Source organism: Geospiza fortis, unplaced genomic scaffold (genome assembly GCF_000277835.1).
Source record: "Geospiza fortis unplaced genomic scaffold, GeoFor_1.0 scaffold486, whole genome shotgun sequence".
Classification (NCBI taxonomy): domain Eukaryota; kingdom Metazoa; phylum Chordata; class Aves; order Passeriformes; family Thraupidae; genus Geospiza; species Geospiza fortis.
In genome coordinates, this window is record NW_005054417.1 from 769,306 (window position 1) to 787,561 (window position 18,256).

Here is an 18,256-nt window from a genome sequence, read left to right on the forward strand (position 1 = left end):
AGAAAGAAGAGAAAGAGCAAATCTGGCAGTACTGCAGCATGCTTTGAACAGAATTGGTCAGAATTTGAGACAGGATTTCTTTTGTTCCTGGAATAAGAGGAGTAAACAATACTTGAAAAAAAAAACCTCAGGAAAATGTAAGGGCATGGAATTCTTAAAGTATAGAAGCAAGTTCAAAACATAAATGTTTGGTTTTGATATAATCAAAATAAAGTTGTATTTTTTTAATCCTATCATTTTGCTGAAAGTTCTGTGAAAGCTTAGAATTAGTTTCCGATAATACAGAAGAACAACCTTTGAGCTGTTTTTTGACAGATACCTCATGTACATTTATGTAGTTTGCTCTCCATACAGTACAAGGTGTAATTATGATTTATCTGACTAGCATAATTAGTTATTCAAAAATACTCTGAATTTTTTTATTAATCAATTTTTATACAAATTCCTTCGTGTTTGCTACTCTTCCAATGAAGAGCTGCTTTGTAGAATGAGTAGAATTCTCTTTGTGTATCTGATTTCATATGTACATATAGTGTACCTTCTGTCTTTCCTCACTGAGACAAACCTATTTTACTACATTTCAAAGTCATCTTAAGGCTTTTGTCACTTAAAAAAAAATCTTTATTTCTGTCTGCAGTTCACAATGCGTCCTGTGTGATTTCTGCCCCAGACTAGATGTCCCCAGTGTGACGTAAATGTTTATTCTAAACATATCCAGAATTGTAGTGATGTTGCAAATGACTGGGGTCTAGAATGTTGAGAGAATTCTAGTGAATAGAAATGTAGCAAATCAGAGTTTGGTGAGGCTCATATCTTTTCTTAAGATTGGGAACTATTTGAATCAGGAGCAACCTACATTTTAAATGAAGTATGTTTCAAGTCCTAAGCAGAGAATTAATAATAGATGTAAGTGAAAAATTGCTTCCAAGTCTTAATTTTGGTCATGTACAAATTCACTGCTGTAGACACACTGGCAGTGTGTTAAGCTGTGCTTAAGTTATGAGGGACAGCAGTTTATAAAGTGGGACCAAATTGAAGAATTGATTTGGATGTGATGAGTGTATAAACAGAATGGGATAGGAACCTGTGACTGACATGAAATGTGGTTGCCATGTGTGGATTTACGTGGAGAGTGGTCTAGGCAGCCAGAGGAGCTTTGACCAGTGGCTCTGTAAGCGCTGATTATCTATTCCTTCCCAGTAAGATAAATGCCAGATCTGCTCTTTCCTACATGGTGGTATTTAACTCAGCTCCATTTTGGTTTCGTTCTGGAGGCAAAGTCGTGATGAGTTCATGTTCGTGCACAAACAAAAAAAAAATGAATGCATGGAACATTCATTTAATGGCTTATACATGACAGCCTTGACAGTACAGACTTAACAAGAGATGCACTAAAAAAGCTGAAAGCTAAGATGAATGGGTTTGCTGAGGACACTGGCCTTTAGACTGTAAACCCAACAGGCATTCAGCTCTTAAACAGTTGAAAGCAAACATAATCTGTCATATAAAACCATCAGGGTGACTTTCAGGAATATGTTGTGTGCCATTAATCTTTTACTGTAGTTGAATGTGAAGCCAGAACAGGCAATCATATGTCTACTTCTCTCTATAGCTTTTTGGAGTTGTATGTAAAGAAGTTGGATTGAACTAGCAAATGCAAGAGTCTCCATAAGAAGATGAGTTTTAAGTAGATCTTAATAAACTATAGTAGATCTTGCAGAAAAGTAAATTTAAATTCTTCAGTTGCTTCTTTGTTACAGACACTTGCAGATTAATGTTGTATCTTAGCATCAAGATATGGGAGTTCTATCATGTTCAAGAAGTTCTAGTCCTGAATAAATAAAAAACTTCACTTCTTCACTTGATGTAGCCAGCAAGCAAGCCAGTCTTCATGTCAGGCTCTTTTAATCATTACAAGTTTTGTTAAGGAAGACATAATTACAACGATGACAGTTAATAATTCGTTCTTGAAAACCTTGGAGTCAAGTGACTTTGATTTGGGTGATAAAGAGATGACAGTGTAATGAAGCTCCTTCTGCAAAAGCTAAGACAGCAGTGATTCAGAGGGTAAATGGGTATTACTGCTTTTTACCTACGTGTGGGAGTGACTTTAACAAGATGTAATTTAGCTGTATTAGTATTTCTTCACAAGCATTATAATTAGTGATAACCTAGGTCACAAATCTGTTTTATTGGGATATATGGATCCTACTCTGGTATGACCTACCTGGAGGACATAGGCTGTTCATTTCTGCATCTTAACTTAGATTCAATTTCATAAAGCTGCAGTTACAGAAATAGATTTATTTACAAATAATAAATTCATGATTGAGAATTAAGAATCTCTACCAGTGTCCATCACTGGCATAGAGAAATGTTCCACCAAGTATCATTGTATTCTTAGAAAGATGCTGCAGCTAATACAATCTAACCAAGAAATAAAGACACATGCCTACATGATGGTGTGAATGTCATTTGGTTTCCTCAACATATTCTTTAAGATAGGCTTTTCTATTGGCTTTGACCCTTTCTTTTTCAAGAACTGTTTATAAGTGAGATAATTTGGGAAATAAGGGGGAAAATCAAGCATATTGCTGCAGTGAAGTTGTACACACACTTCATTTTACAACTGTCAGCAGGGATTTTACACAGGGATGAGGTAAATATAGATCTCTACTCTGTGAGCTGAGGGGAAGAAATAAATGACAGCTATTTTAAAAGCAAATTGAAGAGGGCATCTCAGAGCATATTGTAGTGTGATGAGGCTAACTTCCTTCCCTTTGGAGTTTGTTTATGAAGTGTTAGTTTTAATTTGCAAGGAGTCTGAAATCAAACCATAGGAGAGATTGACATCTGACATTGAACTTGTGCTTTAAATGGCCACATAGCTGCAAGAAGCATGCTGAATTGAAAGGCAGCTATGACACTCTAAATGCAGACTGACCATAACAGACCTGCAACCCTAGTTCTAAGGCACAGGATAAACCTGCTGGGTTTAGAAGGTTAAATGATTTATTTTGAGAACTGTTACACCCTGCATTGCACCCAGTGTGCGCAGTACTGGTTGAGCAGGGCAGCTGGAGAGCAGCAGTTAGTATCCAGCCCTTTCTTTGAGGCAATGAAAAGCAACATAGATCTCCTGCATAAGGAGAGCTGAGGAATAAGACAAATTCCTGAATGTGTTGTAGATTAGGAGAGGATCTTGAACAGTTCCTTGAATCTCAGTTGGCCATTTAACAAGCAGAGGCAAAGCTAGCAGTGCTCTCTGTACCTTGTACACATCTGCACCCCTAAACTCAGTGCATGTTAAATGCTTCCCTTGCCTCAGTTACAATTCCCAAGTGGAAAATAGTATTTTTCTTTATACTTTTAACCTACTAACTAATTCATAAATGTGTGGGAGATGGGGAGGGAAGTTACTGCAGCTGAAATTTGTGTTTTAGCGCCATAGTGAAGCCAGGAGGGAAAGTCTGGAAAAAGCACCAAATCCTTCACTTGTTGAAATTGGCTGAAGCTTTCCCATTAACTTTAACATGGCAGGCTGCCATTGAGGATGGGGTCTCATTGAGAAGATACATGCTTTATATTGTGAAGGCTTGTCAACATTTACTCACACATTTCAGAATTATTCCTGTTTTATTCTGTAAATTGCCCATGCTTTACCCGCAAGTTTACTTGTAAGTAGCCTTGAGTGATGGTTACAGGTCGTTCTAGTTGAGATCAGCATTGGTACCTGTTAATCTGCAGAGACACTGACGTTTTTGGTTACTGTCTGTGATGACCAAAAAAACCCACAATGACATTCCAGGTCTGTCTTGCAGCAGCAGCTTTGGTGTCCATTGAAATACATTAACTATTCTCACTCAACAGTACATGTGTTGTGTGGATTCATAAGCACAGCCACATCGAGTAACTCAGCAATTCCTGCTGGAGCTCTGTGGCTGCTTGGCTCCTCTAGCGTGGTGTGTTCTCCATCAGCATTTCAGCCTGCATCTGTCAAAGCATGTTTGTACATTCAGACACTTAACATGCTGTAGTAGTGCTGCAGAAAGGAAAGGTCAAAACTGTTTTAAGTCATTAAGGTTAGTGGCATGGATTTTTAGTGTGAGGATTCAACACTTTTTTCACTGAAATGGTTTCAAAAAATTGTTCCTAGCAACATTGCAGTTAGCAGCTTTGTGATTAGTGACAGCTGTCAAAATTTTAAAAAGAGTTTTTGGAAAGTAGTTTTGGAAAATATGAATTTCTGGAAGGTTGAACTAGAAGTTCTTGACACAGTTGAGCTCAGTTTTCTAGGCCTTGTTAAGAATTGTATCTCCTCTAGCTCAAATTTAGCTATTGAAGAATTGCATGTAACCTGTTGTTGCCACCAGAGTGGTCACTGTACTCTTCAGAGAGAACTGGCCAGCACCAAGGATAACTCTTCACACCTGCTTTCACTGCTTAGGACTGCCTCCAGCTGTGTTCATCTCTGATGCCTGAAGCAAGATGCTCAGGTTGGAGAAGGCAACCTCTTAGTGTTTATTGTTTAGGTGTATCCCAGAGAGTAACTGCTCTGTTCATTGGTATTAACTAAAAATAAATTGACCTATACATTGGAGAGGTTTTGGATAGTTAGCTTTTTAAAAACCATCCCTTGTGTATATGAAAGTGCTCAGCAAGCAATTCACAGTATCCCAGAATGGCGTATCCAAAATAAATGGTTCACTTGCACCAGGTGCTTATTTCTTCTCCCCATTTGTCTATAAAGGGTGCCTACAGCAATGGTGTCAGGCTTAGACAGGAGATTTGAAATCACAGAGTCTTAAAAGTTTCTAGGAAATTCAGAGGCATGCAGGATGCATCCTGCACTGCATGAGCAAAACCAAAAAGTTGGCTGCTAATGGAACATGCCCAACAGTATCTGTGGTTCTCAGTGCTGAGCATGGGAATAACAGAGACTCAACTTAAAGCTTGCAGTCCAAAAAAAGCTCTTCTTAATAATTCAGCATTGTTTTAGCTTGCTGTGTATATAAGTGTTGCTTCTTAGTGTCCTCTTTTTCTTCTGGTCTTTCAAGTCTGCTTCAGTGTTCTGCTCTATTTTGATTTTTGCATTTCTTTGTAGCTGCCATTACTGTAAGTTTTGGAGGCAGTTAGCAATGCACCAAACCCAGTTATAATACAGGTACTGTACACAGAAGCTGTGTTCCTAAATTTCATGGAATGTTTTAAAAACATTTTGCATTGGCTTCTCATCTGCTATCTCCACCTGAGAGCATCTAATTTGTAAATCAAAGAGGTGATGGAGAGTTGATGTTGCTGCTTCCTAGGCAAATTCCTTAGTAGCAGAGATCCCCACATAAGCCAGCAGCCTTGCTCCTGAGCAACTGAATCTTTCTAATAAAAAGAGTACTACCTCTTCATAAATATATAAGTCAAAGTAATAATGAACATCGGCTCTTAAAGAAAAAATCCATTAAACTGAATTGTTTAGTCAAATAATTAGTAAGGAATTAAAGCATCACCATAACATAATTTTAAAATAAAAACCCCTTATTTTTCTTGTTGAGGCAAAGCTATATATTATGTACATTTGAAGTTGATCTGAATGTGTTTATAATCCATTTTGTGGAATTTTTTCCAAGAAATTTTGAGTAAAACTGGACGTTTTAATTATACATGTTTTTAAGAATACCAGTGCAGTTGATGGGATCTCCTACTCATTGCAGAGACAATAATTCTGCATGCAAAAAAATTGTGTTGCTGTTGGGATGCTAACTTTTAAATTCATATTTTGTATGAATTTCATAAACCACGTAAAAATGTTGGAAAATTTGTGCAGTGACAGTGTAAAAAATATTTTAAATTACTACATATTCTCCTTGTGTATACAGCCAAGAGTGATTCTCTATTTCAAAATATGTAATTGAATAGAACTATTAACTTGCAATGTTTATTATGTTCTCCAGCCTCACTTATGAAATTTTAGCCATACTAGAGCTAAAATTACACATCTATTACTAATTTATAAACAGTGTTATGTTATGCTGTACCTTATTATTTCAGGTCATGGCTAAAATTTCAGTTAGTGTTCTCTGGAGGTTTGGTTAGAAAATTCCCAAATTTAGATTAGAAGCTCATGAGGGTGTTGGAAAATTTGAGGGTAAAAAAAAATATGAATGGTGGTGTTTGGGAAGAGGGGAGTAGTAAAGCTTTATTTAGGTATTTATGAAACATGATTTCACATGTCTAGAAAGACAAGTATTACACTTCACTGGTCCTTCAGAAACAAGCTAAAAGGATTTGAAAGTCTTTGAGCTCTAGGGGTTCATGACAGACCTGAACTCTATATGAAAGCATATATGATGCTTTCAGAATAATGAGTTTTGACCTTCAGTTCCAAAAACTTGTTACCCTCAATGGAAGGGGCACAACATACAATTTGGGACTTTTATTCTGTAATTTGAATATGCAAAGATGCATTTACAAGATTGTCTTCTTTACACTCTTTGAATTCAAATTATTTGGTTTTATAGGACTTGGAGGAAGCTAGAAAGAGCTGTTAAGATGTGAATAAGATAAAATGGCATAAAACTCAAATTCCATCAATTTTTATATGCTTATGCTCTGATATTTTTTCCTCCAATGTTGTCACATTAAACTCTCCATCTCACAGTGCTACTTTGACATTATAGTGTACCCCTGTCTGTCCTACCTAAAATTTCTTGCTCATTTAGTTCATCTCCTAATTCTTTGCTTCCAGCAGAAAAAAAAGCCATTTTCCAACACTGGTATTTTGCCCATGATTTAGATTTCCAGTCTGCATTGTCAGAGAAGAGGCTGTGTATATGTAGTTGGAAGAGAATAAGAATCACCTGCTCATCTAGTCTTACAAACAAATAAAAATGTCCCACATTACCTCCTTCAGGATACTTTCTTTGATTTTTAGCTTTGCTTGTATTTTGTCTTGCTTGTATTCAGTTTGTGAATTAATGAGAAGTTAAAATACTTCTGTTGCAAAATAATTTCTTAAATGACAGAAATATTGAGCAAGATTAAGATGTTTTAATCTTTCTCCTGTCTGTATGAGTAAATAAATAGACTTGTCACTAGAGATCTAAAGCCAATGACACAGGAGACAGGAGAGAACATGTTATATTATATATCATGGGTGAACAGGAGCTCCAAAGAGGTTCTACATTTTACAGGCTATAGAGATGGAGATTGAAGTGAGATAGTCAGTAGAACCACAGAGATTTTTAGAAATGACAGCCCAGATATTTTATTTTAATTAGTTTTAAGTCCAATTGAGAAATTGGCATGCCAGGAAATAAAGGTTCACATGTGTCTAGTAGTTATTCCAAGGAACAAACTCAGGTTTGGAAAAGTTCTGTGGAGGAGAAGCTCTCATTCCTGCGCAGCTGCACAGACACAGTGGGACTAGAACTAGGACTCCAGGAGAGACATAGAGGCAATGAACCTCTGCAGAGGGACTTGTTCCTGGATCCTTTTGCTGGATTGAATTCACTGTGCTGCATCCTGCTCCTCTTACCTTACAGTCTCAAGAATGCTGTTTAGCAACATTAGCATCTTGAATAAGCACGTGGGCTTTTTTTAATGGCATGATGAGAATATCACCCCAGAATAATCCTTTTCTTACACCCAGTAGGGCTTGCTTGCAAGAATAGTCTCCTGATTACTTCAGCAATAGAACCAAGAGAAATAGTAACATCTAGGTTCTGTACCAAAGTGTGCAATACAGGATCATGTCTTTTTTCCTTATGAGTTTTGTTTGAGTATAAATCATAATGATTGTTTTGATTTTCATGACCTTCCATAAGTATTGCTGGCAAAGATAAATGTTTTGCTTGGGTTATGCATTGAAATCTGTGATATTTAAGAGCAGTATTGATCTATAAATATCCTAAATGCATAAGCATATTGATTAAGCAATTCTTTATTCCTGTGTCTGCATAAATTAACTTTGAGCAGCATGGTTAATGCACTTCCAGAGAATGGCAGACTTTACTTTGGGTTCATTTACAAAGATTTAAAAGTTAAAGGTAGTGTGTGTCAGAAGTTTTGCTGCATGCATTTAGGTATGCTAAATGCATAGGATCAGTGTATGTCTGATTGTTTTCTTTCTTACTTTTTTAAATTGTATTTTCTGTGGCTTTGTTTTTCTTTTCCATGCTGTGCAGAATGGGTTGCTTGTGTGAGGTCCAGTTTCCTGGTTTTGTGCTACCTGCATGATGTGAAGAATATCCTGCAGCTTCATGACCTAGCCACCGGTGCACATCTCAAGACTTTTCCCCTAGAAGTTGGTAGTATTGTGGGATATAGTGGCCAAAAGAAGGACACTGAAATATTCTACCAGTTTACTTCCTTTTTATCTCCAGGTAAGATTTTTTTTGTCTCATGTTATTGTTCCTTTTCCCGAGAACAGTATCTTTCTCATTTTTTTGTAGTTTCCACCCATATTAGCAGTGATTGTGCACATAAAAATGTATCAGTCTTTGATTCATCAAGCCTAAATAATGTGCCTGCTAGTATTTGAGACACCTTCATTAAGACTAAAGACTGACTTGTACTGGAGATAAAATTGTAGCATTCTCACAGTTCTTGCTTCATACACCAAGACAGAAGGTGAAAACCTCAGTAAAAGATAATTGTTAATGTGTTTAATGTGATTTTTAATCACAATTTTAAAGAACATTGATAAAAGTCACAGAAATTGTTCTCTGATAGTTTTATGATTCATTTATGCATAGCCTTATTTGAGCATCCTTACTCCTTACAGACCTGCAAAGCTGGAGCTGTCCAAAGCATTACATAATACAGGTGTGGCAAAACAGTAAATATTCTAGGATTTTGCATAGGAAGGGAGTTTCTACACAATTGTCAATCTAGTACCTGGCAAGAAAATGTATTTACTGTTCACTCTTTTTTTTTTCTTTATGGCCCAGACAATCAATACCTAATACAAGACGGGATTCAAATATGAAGGGGCAGATAGGTTTCAGCATCTTTATCTCCTTCCAAGGTTTTGTATCATAAATGTGTTTATAGCATCTGACCTATGTTTTTGCTTTTTCAGTTAGAGCACAGCAACATTACATTGCAAATGACTGTAAAATATTTCAGATAAGTTTGCTGGTTTTGCTAGAAAGGATTATGTCAAATTATCAAAATTAGGGTTTGATCTTAGCAGATAAGAAGTGTATGAATTGCCTATTGTCTTACTGTTTACATAAACAGAAATATGATCTATTTTCAGTTCCTCTTTTAAACAACATTCAGATTGTTGCAGCCATTGCAGCTGGAGAGTAGCTTGAGGACACTCTTGCATTTATCTCTAACCTTGTCCAGCTTGATGGTTCATAGTTGACTTGCCCACATTGTGGGCCAGAAGTTGCCAGTTTTACAGGCCTGCACCATTCGTCCCAGCTGATCCAGTAGAGTCTCTGCAGCTGCTAAAAATGTGTAGAGGAAGAGCCCAGATCTGTTTTAGCCTGTGGCTTTCCAGCTGGCCAGCAATAGCTGCTCTCACTGCCTGCTGGTTGCTTAGGCAGATTATTTTTCTCCTTTTCATTGATTTCCTTAGCATCTACAAAGAATTCACTATGGCATAGCTCTGTTAACTGGGGCAGAGTGACCTGGAATCTGGAAGAAAAAGGGGAGGTAAGAAATGTGGGGTAGACTGTATGAGGATAAGGAAAGAATGAGAAAAGCAGACCAGAAAGGTAATTTTTAGGTAGGTTTATTTTAGTTTGTGTGCAACCTCTGTTCACCTCATCAGTGGAATAATCATAAAAAAGGTATGGGGCTGATCCTTGGTTAACCTAGATATTCATACTTTACTGTGTGAAATCAATATAAATTGCAACTGTATTAGCTTGGACTATTATTTTTTTTCTGACAAGAAACAAATTAACATACTCGTGTTTAATACCTACAGCAAAAGTAATTATAACCATACATATGAAATAATGAATAAAGGAGTTCTAAACCCATATATGCTGACACCATAAAATATTTTCTGTTATTCCCTGAAAAATATGGCTATCCCTGCTGTCCACTCTGGTATGATGCTTAGGTGACCACTGGCATTTTACATTTATTTAGTACCCAGCAAAACAATTAAAAATACTGCAATGGTTTTTTATCTTAACTGCTGTGACACTAAAAATAGTACAAGAGATGCAGTAGCAGGGGTTGAATTGCATGTTAGTGTAACATTAGGTTGATTTGCTCTGGAAATGCAGTCTGTGACTGTGCTTATTCTTCATCATGTGGTTTGCTAAGATGTGGGAATTCTGCCTGCTCTGTGTGCAGTGTTTGCCAGTACATTGCTCAGCTTGGGCAGCTGCCTGTGTGTCAAACAGCTGTTCTGCTGTTGCTGTCTGGAGGGCTGTCTGGATCTGATCTTTAAGGGAAATGCTGCCTTAATGCTGGTTTGGACCTATCAACCTGATTAGGCTTGCTAATCATTTTGTGATAAATTAAAAAAAATCCCAGCAGACTATGGTAGTCCTACTTTTAGTCCCCTGTTAATTCACTGTTATGGAAAAAGGCTTTATCAATTGCTAGAAATGGTTGTTTACATCTGCATTTGTTTACCAATCTCTATCTTCCTGATTTTCCAGTCTGTAAAACTAACTTAAAGAGGCAATTCCCTAGTATCAGATAAATTTCCTCATTATTTCATGTTTTAGTCTGTATTAATTTCATAGTTATAATCTTTGTAGTAATTACTTCTATTTCTTGAATGTATCTGTAATACACAGAATACATCAGGATTTCAATCAAGTCCTGTCCACCTTGGTTAATTTTATTACATTGAGGATCCCAGTAGAGTGCTTACTGCCATACCTTTTGCTGTTCTTTTCCCTCATATATGTTCTACATTTTGCAGGGACCAGTTTGTTGTAAAGGAGAAAAACAAAGAATAATTAACACTCAAGTTAGTTTATGTATCACATGTATCTGTAGTACAGGCATGAATACTGGGATTTTTTAGTATGTTGACCAGTGTGCAAACATGATAGTCACGTTGTATGACACATACTTAAATGTTATGAGGGTTGAATGACAGGAAATATGTTTTATAGTTTGAATGCAAAATTATTCATGGTTAATTACACATCTGTGTAGTGTCTAGATAGCTGCATTCCTTGTGATTTGGCCTCTGCTGCAACCTAGAAGTTCTGTACTATTTATAGACATAAGTTTTCTCGTGGTCACAATCCTTTGGAAATCATACATACAACTCAAGGGAAGTTGTCTTCAAACTTGCAGGATCAAGATGTAAGAAAAGCTACTCAAGACAGATTTTGTTCAGTTCCATTGGTAACCTATGCTAGTCTGCCACAAGTTCAAGTGAATGTTTAGGCTTTCTGTTAGCTGGGCCATTTAAATTTTAATTTCAAATACTTGTAATAAGAAGAACATTGTTGACCTGAGTGAAATTCTTGATGTATTTATTCTCAGTCTGGTGAATGTAAAAGGGAGTGTTTTAAATTTGACTTTACATTTCTTTCTTCTAACATTATTGTCCTTAATAAGTCCTTTCTAACTTTATGTGAATGATTTTTTCCCCTATTTTGCTTAAGCCCCCCTGGCTTTGTGTGAGTGGTGAGAATTACTCTTTCTGCACAGAAAGCCTTTGCACCCTCCCTAGATGAAATGCATATATGTAAGTGTTAAATTGCGTAATAAATGAAAAAGTGTGTCCAAAACTACTGATTTCCACCCTGCTGAGTTACCTCTCCCATTCGTGACTCCATCACAGTGCCTAAACTGACATCTTTTTAATGATGGATGTGTACTAAGCTGACATGCTTGCATTGTATTCTGTATTTTAGGTATTATATATCACTGTGATCTGACCAAAGAGGAACTGGAGCCAAGAGTTTTCCGAGAAGTGACTGTTAAAGGATTTGATCCTTCAGTTTACCAGACAGTTCAGGTAATAAACATGAACTCTCCTGTCTTGCTCTAATCACCTGTGCAAGAGCTCAAGACAACTGGACTTGGCTGTTGGTGAGGAGGTTTGCTTTAGAACTATGCTTGGTTTTGAATTGAAATACTATTGTAGGTGCTCTAAAGGCTCAGACAAGTATATCAGTGTGGTAGCGTGGAGACTCCTTTGGAGGTGCCTATTACACATAGTGAAGGTGTATAAGAGTTAGCTAAATTTAAGGTTTATAAAGTTAAGAGAAATTACTTCAGTGGAAAACAGTGTAAACTACAGATTATGTGGAACAGGTTCAGGAGAATACAGGGTTCTTCACAGACAATTGCTTTGACCTCATAACAAGTATTGTTACTAAAAAGATTGTACAGAATATACATTTCTAAGTAGTAAATGAGCTTTCCACTAAACACAGCTTTAGTAAGACCCTGATAAAATACTATGCCCTGGTCAGGACTTTTAAGACAGGTATGGAACTTGTAGAGAGAGTTCATGGAAATTTGTTGAAATCATAGAATTATTTAGGATGAAAAAGACCTTTTAACAGCAAATCCAACCATAAACCTAATATTGCCAAGTCCATCACTAAACATGTCACTAAGTGTCCATCTGTTTGTCTTTTAAAAACATCCGGGGATAGTGACTCAACCAAATCATTAGGGGTCGAGAAAAACAGTCATTATATTGGGATGCTTAGCATATTTAAGACCTGCAAATTTATAGAATAAATACTGGAGGGTGGATTCATTTTTTTATATGTAGGATGCTTCCATCCTCTGACTAAGAGTAAGAATGGAATAGAGGCTTTTTCTTTCTATAGACAAAGGCATAACAAAATCTAGTGCCAAAAGTGGAACTTTAATAAGCTTAGCCTACAAAAAGGTGAAATTGTAGAAGGTAAGCAACATAAAGTTGGAGTCTTCCAAAAGAGATTAGATACTTCTTTTAATATCTTATTTTTAATTTTGCCTCTGACACATGCCAAGGCACATTCTCTAAAAGCATAAAGGCAGTAGTATGTGTACATGAGGTGGTTGTAAACAGCCCCATCTGTTTGTCTCTGCATCTCCAGACAGAAATAAGAGTGTGGTAGAGAACAATTTGCTGGAAATGTTCTCACAGAGAATGCATTTTTGCTGCTTCACTCAGATTCATTAAGGGTCTTCCTCAGGATAACTTTAGGGCAGAGTGAGCTGGATCAGAAAAAGAAAACTGCATTCCCTTTAGGAAAGAACTTGGTACAATTGTAATGCTGCCATCAAACCCAGAAGGATAATAATGAAACACAAATACCTGTGTAATTAAAAAGGGTATAGAAGAGGTTGCTGTGAATTAGAAATAATGTATTTTTCTAGTAAATCAAATTATATAAAATAAATGTCTGAAAAAATAAAATCTCGTTTTACACTTAAATCAATTGCATGCTAAATTAAGGTAAAGTAGAACAGTAATACAAATCATTTCAAGGAGGAAGCATGCTGTTGCTATGCCCTTGGAAACCTTCACTTTGTAAAGCACTTGCAGAGTGCTTGCATTACTGCTAGGCTGTAATGTGGTGGAAGTCAGTATCACTGTTCCTAGTTTTCTCCTTGGCTTCTGCTCAGTTCCAGCTCTAGGGAAACGTGACCTGTGTAGTTACACTGGGATCAGTGCTTATGAAGAGCACTCTTGGCTCACCAGTCATCCAGTTTTGCCTTATACCAACAAATGACCTCAATATGGCAACCTCTTGGAAATTAGTTTTTGATATGTTTCATTCAGATCCATGGAGAAACCTCAGTTGAGCTGTGAAAAAGGCTGTTTGCCAAGGCCAGGGCTGGGACTGCCTGCTCAAGTTTGTAGGAACTGAGCCTGTCAGTGCTGCACAGGTCAGTGCTGCAGAGATGGACTCCAGTCTTTGTTTCCATTTGTGTGGTCCCACTTAGAGCCTTGGTGGTGCTTCTGCTTGGAGGAGGGAAAGGGGATGGAAGGGTATCAAAGCAGGGTATAAAAGGCTGTCAACCTAAATGAATACATCGCCATTTCAAAACACAGACAACATTGCAGGGAACTGTGAAAAAAATCTAAAATAAGAATGCAAGAAATATATTGAAAGTAGGCAAACCCTGATTATTATTGGAGAATGAGCAATGCTGCAGAATCTATTTAATAATTGTAATTTCCATCCGAATTACGAACTAGTAAAGGATAATGTTGCTGACTGTCCTAATCCATGTCCTTAATGAAAGGCAGGTCTCCTGCCAAGGTTCTTTCTTTATTCTCATATACCTGAAGAAATACCTACTAATACCAGCAATCTTCCCAGCTTTGCTGTGTAGCATGTATGAAACTGTAATTAGTTCTTCTTCAAAAGTCTTTGAATATAACAGGGTCAAGATTTGAACTGAAATGTAAGGTGTCATGTGTATATGAAACCTGAATTAATGGCAATTGGAAAATTGCCACAGTGCCTGGTTTTGGTCTTTCAAATCCAATCTACAGTATTTGGTATATGTTGCAAAGTGCAAGGGTAGACTAGTAATAAAGTTTACTACACTAAGAAAATTTGTGGTAGAGCTGCTGCTTTTTTTATACCTAGGGCTAAGATCTTACCCTTGGACAACCCAAACTAAGAACAAATTAGCCAGCTTGCACTGAAGGGAGAGCTGTTTCAACACACCTGTATTTTGCACCAGGGTAGAGCATGTTTGTAAGTTATTGGCTCCATGTGACACCCTGCAAGTACAGTCTAGTTTATTGTGCTGTAGCTTGTATTTATGTCGTTACCTTGAAAGACTCTGTGACCTTTGTGAAAAAGTCAAACTGTTTAAAATGCTTGCTACACATAAAAAATTTATCCTGGCTGCTTTTGTTAAATGACACATTAAGTTGTATTAATTACTCTTCCTCTGCCAAGCACTTCTTAAATTTGCTTTTCTTCCCTGCGTACTTCCATCTATCACAATGACAGACTTTTCCAGGAAATAGCCTGGGATGGGCTTTACAGAAGGAAAAAACACTTTTATAGGAGCTTAAAAACAACACTTGCCCTAAGATGTTTACTGTGTTAATAACTCAACTGTTGCTTTAAATAAAAGCATTTTATTTAAATAAAAGTATTTTATCTCTGTAAAGTTGCCAACTATGTTCTTATATGCCTCTCCATGTTAACACCTCACAGTGACACTTAATCATGGATAAACAGTCTTCTGGTGTGGCTCACAGCACACCTACTTTGAGGCTGGTGTGTAGGCTTTTAAGTGTTAAAATTGCAGCAATAAAAATGTTGATTGGCTCCTTTTACCATTCTTTAAATACCCTCCAGTACTTAAAATGCTTTGAGATGAACCAAAAATAGATGTTGCTATTGACAGATGCACTTTGGATTAGCTCTTGCAGAAGGTGAAATTCATAACACAACTTGGTTTTACAACTTAGTTTGATTAAAAAAGCAGCTGCTGTTTAGATATTGCAGCACAGATGCAAGAAGCACTGGTCTTAAAAAATATATTTCTGTTTGTGCTGGAATGAATTTCCACCTTTCTTTTGCAGAAATTACTTTTGCAGGTAAAATCATTGTCATGAGAATTTTATTCTTTTCTTGCTCACTTTCACTCCCATCACCAAGCCATTGCAGTACTGATTTTAAGTTATGAGGCATTGATAGGGAAAATTAATCTACAGTCATTCTCATTCCAAGTGGAACTTTACACCATACAGTTTGGCACAGTGATTAATCTCTGCTTCAGGAAAATACAACACTCAGAGAAGATGAGTCAGGCTTGAGATTGACTGGCAGAGAAACTTGTGCACAGCACCTGCCCATGCTATTCCTGGCTCTTGCTGTTGCTGGTGGTGTCATTCCATGAGCATTAGATTCCCTCATTAATATAAAAATAACAGAGGAAAGCAGTGTCCTCTGTAAACTGTAGTAAGCTCAACCTGCTAAGCAATGCAAGAGCTGATGCTATAATTAATCTCTGTTTTTTTTTCGGTGTGGTTATAGAGATTGTCTTAACATAGTTTTTTTTTCCCCTTACCCACATATATATCGTAGAATCAAAGCATGGTTTGAGTTGGAAGGATTTCAAAGATCATCTAGTTCCAACCCCACTCCCATGGGCAGAGACATCTTCCACTAGACCAGGTTGCTCAAAGTTCCATCCATTCTGGCCTTGAACACTTGCAGGGATCATGCGTCCACATCTTCTCTGGGCAACCTGTTCCACTATCTCACCACCCTCACAGTAAAGAATTCATTCATAATTTCTCGTCTAGACTTTCCTTCTGCTGTTTAAGCCAATTTCCTTTCTTCTATTGCAATATGCCCTTGTAAAAAGTTCCTCTCCAGTTCTTTTATAGGTCCCTCTTAGGTATTGCAAAGCCACAGTTAGGCTACCCCAGAGCCTTTTCCTGAGCACCCCCAACTTTCTCAGCCTGTCTTCATAGGAGGGGTGCTCCAGCCCTCTGATCAGCTCCATGTGTCCCCTCTGGCCTGCTCTGACATGTCAGTGTCCCCATGCTGGGCGCCCCAGAACTGGGTGCAGTGCTCCAGGTGGGGCCTCACCAGGGTGACCTGCTGGCCATGCTTCTGTGGATGCAGCCCTGCACACAGTTGGCTTTCTGAGCTGTGAGTGCACTTTGCTGGGATACACTGAGTGTCTGGTCAGCCAACACCCCAAGTATTTCTCCTCAGGGCTGCTCTGAGTCCACTTCCACCCAGCCTGTATTTGTGCTTGGGATTGTGTCAATGCAAGTGCAGGAGTTTGCACTTGGCCTTGTTGAACTTGATGAGGTTAACACAGTCCCACCTCTCAAGCCTGCCAGGGTCCCTCTCGTTAACATCCCTTCCCTCCAGCATGTCCACTGCACTGCACAGCTTGGTGCCAGCAAACTTGCTGAGGATACTCTCAATCCTCTGTCCATTTTGCTGACAAAGGTGTTAGGCAGCACCAGCCCAAATGCCAGCCCCATTGACCAGAACTCAAGTGTAACTTTCTATTTTAATAGATCATTGTAAGTTGTGAGATCATTTAAATCTATTTGCTGAGACAAAGCACTCTCATACCAGGGAACTGAAGGCATGTACTTGCAACTGATTCTGAGCAGAGACAAATAATTTTCCCCTTTTCTACAGAGGACTAAGTAATTTTGGCATAATTTTCATCCCTCTCCTAAGAATCCATCACAACCAAAAAGGGGTTGATTTTTGAAGAGTTGGACTTCCTTTCTTCTCACAGTATTTGGGGTTTGAATCCTGCCTTGATCTCATGGGATGGGAGGATAGAATTAATGTTTGGGGAAAACAAGTTGCTTATTGTTGTTTGTTTCTATTTTATTCCTTTTATTTCCTTGAGGTTTTGTATTACAGTAAGGAAGAAAATGAGTTCAAGAAGCTTTGGACAATACTTTCAGGCACGTGGTGTGACTCTTGGGGATGGTCCTCTGCAGGGCTAGGAATTGGACTCAGTGATACTTGTGGGTCCCCTCCAGCTAAGCATATTCTGTGATTCTGTGAAATATTGGTGGGAAGAAGGAATGTGACAAACACCACAGTTCTAGTGCTTGCCACAGTATGGCAGACACCTGCTCTCTTGCAGGGGGGAAATAAGCTTTGAGTCACTTCTTTCAGAGCCCCCAGGAAGGAGGTTGAAAGCTTTGGCTCTGATCTCACCTAGTGCGTTGGCACCAAGGCACCAGTCTCACTCTGGAGGACATCAACAAAATCACAGTGACAACTGTGACAGCACTGGCAAGTTGCCTGTGGAATACAGTATCTTACACCCGTGGCATGTGATTGTTACAAACACCACATTAGTCTGCCATTACCTCTTCTAATTGGAGGTCAGTGAAACACTGAAAATGTAGTGCTCTAGTTTAAAGGCCTTTGTAGTTCTTGAAAGCCAAGAGATTGTATATTAAATATGTCAAATATTTGCAGCCACATTACCCTCCTTTTTAAGGAAGGAAATTGTCAGAATAAAGGACTTTACATCTAGATAGAGTATCAAGAGATGGATTTCTTATGATGACCTTAAATGCTCTTGAACTTTGAAATCCATATGCTGGAGTAGCAGAATAGCAGTTGGCTCTACATCCATTATAATTTAAGTATAATGCAATTCAGATATTCCTTAGGTATCTGGAGTAGGAACCACATCTTTCTATTCCAAAGAGGATGAAGTGATAGACTTTGCATTGCTTTCTTCACCAATCTAGTTCAAATCCTACTTTAAGGTCTAAATGTCTGGATTTGTTCTGTCCCCTTCTTATATACCCTGGGGGTTGATGCATAGTTAGGAATTTGGGAGCTTTGGTTCAGCA

The 18,256-nt window shown here is 37.9% G+C and overlaps 1 protein-coding gene across 1 annotated transcript in view; it reads left to right on the plus strand.

Moving 5' to 3' along the window:
- PREP (prolyl endopeptidase) overlaps positions 1-18,256 on the plus strand; it is an 86,756-nt gene that overhangs the window by 38,799 nt on the left and 29,701 nt on the right. The window contains exons 9-10 of the mRNA XM_031061583.1: positions 8,181-8,378; positions 11,844-11,947. Coding sequence (XP_030917443.1) covers positions 8,181-8,378; positions 11,844-11,947 — 302 coding nt within the window. The remainder of the gene's footprint in view (positions 1-8,180; positions 8,379-11,843; positions 11,948-18,256) is intronic.